At 30.0% G+C, this 9,326-nt stretch overlaps 1 protein-coding gene across 1 annotated transcript; it reads right to left on the reverse strand.

Moving 5' to 3' along the window:
• Positions 1-3,018: 3,018 nt before the first annotated feature.
• LOC114402687 lies at positions 3,019-4,049 on the reverse strand. The gene has a single exon (XM_028365339.1). It carries the CDS (start codon positions 3,983-3,985, stop codon positions 3,359-3,361), a length of 627 nt encoding a protein of 208 aa, XP_028221140.1. The 5' UTR covers positions 3,986-4,049; the 3' UTR covers positions 3,019-3,358.
• Positions 4,050-9,326: the final 5,277 nt, after the last annotated feature.

Genomic DNA, 9,326 nt, shown 5'->3' on the forward strand with positions numbered 1-9,326 from the left:
ACTTTATCCCACTACATTAATTTAACATCTGATACAAAATATAAATAAATTAATAATAGTAAATTATTTATCTAAAAATGTTTAAAATTTAATACATGTCATATATCATTAAGATAATGTTACATGACTAAACAGTTTTTTTGAAAGGCATGACTAAACAGTTAATTGGATTGATAAATTAAATTGAACTATTATAAAAGTTAATTTACTAAATTTATACTTGGTACATGTCAACTAATCCTCTCTAGCTTATTAAAGAAAGATTAAAAATCACAAACAAAACAGCTTGCTTACAATTACTAGAGAATTTCCAAAAATTAGGAGAATGCAATCCCTAAAAATTAAAAATGTAACAATCTACAAAAACAAAAGCTCTTATACAATAGTATAGTGTTTACTAAAAGAACAAAGAGGTCAATACTTTGAATATGTCTTAATGCCTCAAGAAACTAATCTCTACCTTTCCGATATTCCAGATTTCATAAAAAAAATAAAAATCTACTATATGGTAATTAAGTATGTATTTTTCGGTTTTTTTTCCTATTAAAGATCACCAATGTTTCTAATCCATTAAATCAGAAACTTGCAGCCTGTATATGACTGTCATTAATTCAAGAAAATTTAAGAAAAAAATTAAATATGATTCTTTTTCTAAATAGATTATATTCTCCCCATGTAAACTTAGCGAATGAAAACCAACTATATTCATGGAAAAAAGAAGAAATATTACTTTTATTGAATATGATTAAAATGTATATATAAATTCATTTCAATTATATATTTTATATAAGAGACTTGTGTTACTGTAACCTCAGTGTGAAACAAATATGGTGGTTGGTATGACTAACTATCTGAATTACTGAGTTATCCATTTACCTGTTTTCCAGCCAGCCCACTCCACCACTTAAATTTGTAACTGTTGGATTGGCTGCAGCGTTTAATGCACAATACTATATAGTTACAACGAAAAGCCATTTTTTAATAGTAATATATCATGACTCATGTGGAAGAGACACGTTAGAGATTTCTCAGAGGCACATTAGTTGTCGTGATTCGTGAGGATATAACTGTATACACCTTGAAACTTTATTCTCAATATATATATATGTGGTATGCATATTGAACATTAAGGTAGCTAGGGGTAATCCAGATTGAAGAACTAGTCACATTTCTGGCCGGTAAAAAAGCACCAACCCCCTCTCATGTACTTGTATGAGTATTATCATCTGTTAGTCACCTTTTGTCTACTAAGTTATCCCAATTTCCAGTTGTGTATATGTACTTGATGATTACGGAGGATTTGTTTTTATTTTGGTTTAAGTACATTAGTGACACCATAGCTTACCTCACTTTTTCCAATAATAAAAATCAACCTACCATAGCAGTCTCGATTGACTTGAATTTGGTCCCTTTTTTTAATGCTCTTTTGGCATCGGTTATCATAACCAAGAGATACCACTAAGTAGAATAATGCTATATCACAAGGCAGATGGGCCTCTTACTCATTATATAGTCTCTGCTTTGAGCACATCCACTACCGTAAAACATGACATAAAGATATATGCTCACGTAGCTTTCATCATATGCTGCACAGCCAAAGTGAACAAAGATATAGGGAAGGGATTTTTGGCTTTCACCTTTAATTTACACCAACATATATAGAGACTTCAAATATCAAGATAATGGTTATTTTCTTCCAATATCCATGGATTTTATAGTAGTTACTAGCTAGTAGATCTGTCATAAGAAATGCATTGAATATATTGAGAAACCATGTGGGGGAAAACCGGATGGACCCATTTGCATAACTTGAGCTCTAAGATTGTCTAAAACAATTATGGTGATAGTTGAATCATGATAGTTGGGTGCTTCCTCACTTGTCTCTTTTTCATTTTATTTTATTTTTCTAAAATACGGTGTTTATTTTTTCCCCCTAAAGGGAGGTGACGTAGAGTAATGTATCAGATGAATATGTTTCTACCAATAGTTGAACTCCACTTAATGAATAATAATGACTTTCACTTAGCTAGGTGTAGATTGGTTTATTGGAAAAAAAAAATGCATTTTACTCCACGTACTTATATGTGACCCGCACGTGTAATTTTGGGTATTAAATGCACGTTAAAAGTTACAAGTACCACTCTAACGATCTAAATAGATGAACATTTTCTCACTTTTGGTTCTACACGGAAATGTCACTAAATGCAGAACCAACCAAACGGAGCATGTGGACTTTAATTGATTGTACTCTGATATGTACAAATTAAAACAAATCTGTGGAGTTTTTAAATTTTTTTTTTCAGTTTTGTTTCTGCAGAATAGTGGTGATGATCGAAAGGCACATAATTCAGGATCCATGTCTTAGAAATTCGAAGTCAAATCACCTAAGATGATGCCAACTTTTAAGGACCTGAAATGAGATCTCACCTTACTAGAAAAAGGAAAATATTTAGGAAGATGAAAGATAACTCTTGTTTATAGCTTACACCGCAGGACAAAAGAAGGGTACACTCAATTTGCGAACTTAAGATATCCAAAAATTTTATATTCTGGGGGAGAAATATCATCTGAGGGTGGTCATGATTTCGTTTAACACTAATTAACCTTAAAGAATTATTTGAAAAGGTCAACTAATTCTACAGCCACCTTAATATAATATGATTTAGCTTGGGTCTAACCCAAGCCTTACATGTTTGTTTGTGGTATGCTAAATTTCTAATCTGCACAGATAGACTACAGAGTTTACGTACTTGTGTAGCGTGGTATAGTTTAAAAGAAAGCCAAGGTAGCTCAACAACTTTGATAATTGTTATCAACATCAGTAGCCACTATAGACATCACTGAAAATATTAGGGAATCAATTCATACACTTGCAAATACAATATAGGACTTGGAAAATTAAAAAAAAAAAAAGTCAAATCAATAATTTGGCAGTCTCTTTCCACACTGTGGCCCGGTACATTGTTTCCGCATGGGATCATGTAAGTTTCACTCATAATGTGTTGTTGTCACATGAAATACAGCAAAGAGCGTATATTGTATTTAGAGATTTAGGTGTTTGATGCCAAAAAAACAAAAAACCAAAATGATAAAAAAAATATTAGAAAAATATCAGTCATCAGTGATCTCTGAACAAAAGGAGACAAGCACTACTTCCTATACTTGTATTAACATATTACAATAACTTGGGTTTCCAAAGACATACTTTGTCCTCACATACCATATTTTAGAAACTAAAAACAGATCAAGGTTTAAAAATTTTAAGAAAAGAGGGAAAGAAATACCTCTTTCTGGGTTTTTCTTATAACAACATGAACACAAGTACATTGACAGCTAGGCATGCATCATCATCACAAGCTTAGAGGGACCTGGGACTAACATGTTCGCAGGTGCTTCTTCTTGAGCTTGGAAGGTAGACTAAAGATTCAGAAACAGCACAAGTTCTCTTGCAAGAAGCATAGAGGCTAATAAACCCAAAACGATCACTAACACTCGTTGGCACCTTAGCTCCATTCCACAAATTTCTACTTGTTTCTTCACTATCATCCTTTGAGCATTCAACCAGTGCAGCAAAGAAAGGATCCCTTTGGAAAACACTTTGTATTGAATTCTTCTTTCTAATCCTTGTTTCTTCATGAGTGTGCTTTCTAGAAGAGTGTGTGGTAGTTGGAGGAGGCAATGGTAGTAGTTTCAAGGAGGACTCCTGCAGCTTCTTTTTGGAATTCTGCTTCTTGGGAATTCCAGGCAAGTATTCCCAAGAAAATGGAACACCTGAGAATCTAAGAGGGGATGCAGGACTAAGAAGTGGATCCTCAGGGAAAAAGAATGATTCAAAGGAGGAAGAGGAGGGTGAAAGTGATGAACAAGAGGAGGAAGAGGAATGAGTCCTGCGAGATGAAGGGTACCTTCCTGCATGGAAGATGTCATATTGTTTTGGAACAACCTTGGCATGCTGACAAACACTTGCTGATGAAGAAGAATCCATTGTGTTCCTGCTGTGTGAGGAGAAAATATGTCACTCAAAACTTCCTCTAGGCCTCATTGCACATTTTATTTTATAGGCACAAAGACAAAGACTACAGAGTACTATTTTAATAAGAGTTTTAATTTCTATGTATTTTAGGGTAAAATATTTTACATGTCAGCTAATAGAAATTATTATGACTTTTTAGGTTATTTATGTTGGATAACATATTTTAATTAATTTATAATTTTTTATTGGTTGAAAAACTTGTTTCATAATTTGATAAATAACTTTTTTTAGTAATTTTTCGTGTTTTTTGAAATATTACTTAAAATAATATTTTTAAAAATGTTAGTTTATAACTTTTAATTTTTTATATTTTTATTTTCAATATATTTATTCAATTTTTTAATTACTTTTTTAAAAATCAATCATGATTTTATTATTTTTTTGTCATTTTACATTTTTTATATATTTCAACCACTAATTTTATCGAATACTTAAAATTTAATAAACTAATTTTTCAACTTTTATCTTTAAATTATCAGGTAACTTTCCAACTTTTAGATAATTTTTTAATTAGTTTTATCAAACATAAATTTAATGTAAAAGTTAACAAATTTAAGAAAAAATACAGTAATTTGCATTATCTATATAAACTGTGAACTCTACTCGAAGCTAATAATTTAAGAAAAAAATTATACCGTTAATTAATACAAAAATTATCATTAGTTTGACTTTTAAGTTAATTATTATAAAAATTGAAAAATTTAACATATAATTATTTTTATTGAATGTTTATGTAAAATCACTTACACTGCAGTGTCTATGTTTTCTTATTATAAAAATCAACTAGTTTATCTCATATATATATATATATATATTTATATATAAAGTTGTCATAGGAAGATAATATGGAACTTTTTTTATCTTATTAATGGATAGATTATTTATTTATTTTTATTAATTTATGCTTTGATTTTTTTAGAACATCGATTATGTGGAATAAGAAGATAAAAGATATTATTTACCGACAAAAACGACCCCATAGCATTGATGAGGGGGATAAAATTGGAAAATCAATAATTATGGGGCCGATAAAACCATGTTTTAAAAAGGGAGGTTACCATAAAGATTGGTTAGGAATGAGGAATTGAAGATGCACAGGTCCATTTGAAACAAGAGGTAATTCATTTCATCTAAATGCACACAGCACATGTCAAATCAAACCTCTATTTATTTACTTCCGTAAAACTTCTGCTTGTCCCCATGTTAGAGTCTATAGTTTTGGACTTTTAAACATTCTTTTGAAATAAATACTTTTTTTTTTTTGGTAAAATGCATTTTTTTCGGATCAGGAGTTCAGGATTGTCTTCCAATTGCATGAGGTAGTACCATTTTTCATCCAGTTGTTCGTACTAACGATTTTAGTTTATAATATTTACTTATTATAGAATAAAAATTATGATGGAGATTGTACACATTATAGAAAACTGTAACTTATGTTTATATATATATTTTTTATTATAGAATGAAAGTTTTAATGGTGAAGATCGTATACGGTTTTAGAAAACCGTAGACAATCCAAATAGTAAAATTTATGTTCTCGTGGTTTCCGTTAATTAAATATTGAATAAATAATTATTTTTATCTATGAATCAATTTGTAAACTTGGAATATAAAATTCAAATTTTTATTTTTGAAAATGAAAAAAAGTACAATAAATTTATCTATTCTTTAACTTTTGTCCCGTATGGTTAATGAAATAGTTTACGTGGTATATAGAGACAAAAATATTATAAAAATAATTATTGACATAATTATTAAATAGATTAAACCAAAATGTTGGTAATTTTTCATTGAACCAAAATGTTACTAAGTTTTCATTGAATTAATTCGTTAGACTCCAAATTTCATTTCATTTAAGAGTAAAATATAATTTAATCTTCATCTTTTTCTTCCTTTTTTATCATTGTAAATATAACATTATAATAAACACTTAAAAAACTAAAAAAGCAAATATAAGTTAGAAAAAATATAATAATAAGTAATATTGATTAATAAACACTTATAATTTTGGTCTAACTCATAAAAAATGAGAAACTAAGTTAATCCTTATAAAAAATGAGATCCAACATTATGCTTATTAATCAATATTATGTTTATTATTATGCTTGTTCTAACTTATACTTACTTCCCCGTGTTTATTGCAATATCATACTTGTAATGATAAAAAAAGAAAAAAAATGAAGATTAATTATATTTTAACCATAAATAAAATAAAATTTGGGGTCTAACAAATTAGTCAAATAAAAATTTATTGATATTTTAGTTCAATCTATCCAACAATCATATTGCCAATCATTTTTATAATATTTTCGTTCTTTTGTATTATGTAGACTCTTTCATTAACACTAATAGATGAAAGTTAATAGATGAATGAATTTGTTATACTTTTTTTATTCTCGATGACTAAAATTTGAATTTTTATCTTTTAAGGATGAATTTATTAACGCTCTATACATTTAAGAATGAAGATGACTATTTATCGTTAAATATTTGTTGACTTGATCACCTACCTCAATGAAAGACAAAAGACAAACAAGACCGGGCAGGCAGGGCTATTATAAGCGGATACAGATTTTGCTTTGTTCACTCTTTTTTTTGTCTAACAGTACAAAAGGGACACAGGCCTGAAAGAGGCCCAAACATAGAAACAAAGACTCCTAAAGCTTACGAGTACACTAGGGTAATTATTTAACACATCACAATATTTACTTTGGTACATCTTAATTACATTAGGGATTAGATAATTTGTACTACAACTTATATTACAGATTACCCAATTCTTACTATAATTGGGATGCACTAAAATAAATATATTGGTATGTTAAGTAATTACCGTACACAAAAATCTAGTAAGACACCTAAATATGTATGTTCACGGAGCTGCTATTCAGGCCTCAATTGTTATTATTTTTACCATGTTTTATTTTTTGATGCCCATAGTATAGTGGATAAAATATTTAGTGTGTATTATGATTTTTTGACTCCCTCTTTTCTTTTCTTTTCAAGTTTCTGCCACCAAACCATGCACACATCCCAATATCCATTCAATTTAAGAAAGGCACTAAGCCAAACAATGCAAAAAGAAGTTGTGAAAGTACATGGAATGCATACAAAAATAAAATCAGAAGTGTATTTCTATTTATTTTTTTAGTGGAAATTTATTTCCATTATTTTATATTTTGTATGCACTTCCTATAAAACAATATTATCTTCTCTTGTGAGTATTTTTGTGTTTCTCTTTCATTTCTCCATTTACCTGTTTTGTTCCTTCTTCTATTTTTACTTACCGACTCGTTCATTCAATTTCTACAGTGAGTCACCGTCACTATTACCGCCCTTTACTCGGATGATCTTGTGTGGCATATCCTGTTGTTTCTAGCAGTGAAGGATCTTTTGCGAGTGAGGTGTGTGCATGCAAGTCATGGAATTCGATCATCTCTTTTTGCCAAAGATCACATTCGCAGATCAATCAAAGACCCTACTCTGACCAACCATCACTTGCCTTTACCAGGTCCAGACCTCGTGATCTTCATTTCTTATTCAATCAAGTCACTCACAACTTGCATTTGCCTTTGAGGCGCACAAAATACAAAATATTGGAATATTGGTGTCATCGTTTCATCTGCTTTATGTCTTTGGATGATAGGAGGCCAATTCATGCACAGGGATGGTGTCACCAGACTCCCCATCCATTGGTCGTCGTATGGGAATGCAAGTTTTATGTGGTCATTCTTTTCTTAGAAAACTCGGTTTTAAAACTGGTTCAACAGTAAGATTTCGGAGGTTTTGGTTATGACACGTACCTGAGTGACAAGTACAAGGTTATGGTCATTTTTCGTGGCACATCCATGGCTTCCTTGTGTCAACCAAGATCCATCAACTAAATCTTGACAGGCTTTTGTCAACCACAGGCAGAGACCAGTTCCTCTAATGACAAAAAAATTGTCACTAGCTTGAGTCAACTTTAAACCCTAAACACTGCTTTGTTATGCGTGTTCGTTTGTTTTGATTTCAACTAGTTTGTTTCATTATATGCATGTACTTTCTATTTGTTTTATGTTATGTTACCCTTATTTGGTAGTTGCATTTATAATGTCATTTTATTATCATATATGCATATTTTATTTTAAAAAAATATTGACAAAACAAAAGTGCACGTTTGTTTTGTAGATTCTTCTAATACAAAATGAAAACAAAAATCATTTTGTAAAAAAAAAATATACAAAATGAAAATGTGTTTCTGTTTTGAAAAATGAAAACTTCTCCATCTTCGCCTCCGTGATAAAGTAGAGCACCGGAAATCAGTGTTTGCTCGATTATCAAAGTACTTTTCAAACTCTCTAAACCTGTGGGACAAATTGAGAGAAATTTATTGAACTTTAATTTCTAATGGCTAGTAGATCTAGCGTGTTTCGTTCCACGTGTCGGATGTGATTTTCATAAGCTAATAATCATGGCTTCCATATCCCAAACATGAGTAGTTCTCTATTTTCTACATGTGTTCCAACATGCTATTCGTCCAACCAAATTTTATAGTAATGAAAACAATGCATAGATAGTACTCAAGTTTTGAATTTTTTAATTTCCCGTTTTAATCTAAGAATTTGAACTCCTTGGTTGCTCTTAATTTTTTATTTCGCATTTTGATATCTGCATTTTGATGAGATTGTTGAGTCGCTTATTAATATTATCATTATCAACTTTTGCTTGAATGGTGATGTTCCTGGGTTAACTTACATGGATGTTACTGGGTTACATGTTATTATAATATTTTTTCTTTGTTATTTGAAATGGACCAGTTTAGCTATTGATTGGGTTCATGTGTGCGTGAATTGGTGGATTTTGGTGATTGAAAAGTGGTTCTGACCTGCAACATAAAGGGGGAAAAGGGGAGAAGCAAGTCTTGAAACACTGGTGAAGTAATTTCCAAAGCTTTTAGTCACCCGAAATCATTTAATATAATTTAAATGCTTCAACGAATCATTATTTGTTGTTGTGATTTTTAAACTATAAGACATTAATATCACATCATCATTTAATAATAAGATTTGATAGAAGAGACTAAAAATGACCGACAAAAATATCATCTATCAAAACCAATCAATTTTTTGTTTAAGAACCAAATAAGAAAATCTGACAAATTTAAGAACTAAAAATATCATTAACTTTTATATAAATATAATAATAACAAAAATCATGTATATATTTGGTATTATTTTTAAAAGAAATATTGGGAGAAAATTCACAACAAGAGAAGCACATTCGTCCATATTTATATTAAAATACTCAAGAA

This window comes from Glycine soja, chromosome 20 (assembly GCF_004193775.1).
Source record: "Glycine soja cultivar W05 chromosome 20, ASM419377v2, whole genome shotgun sequence".
Taxonomy (NCBI): Eukaryota; Viridiplantae; Streptophyta; class Magnoliopsida; order Fabales; family Fabaceae; genus Glycine; species Glycine soja.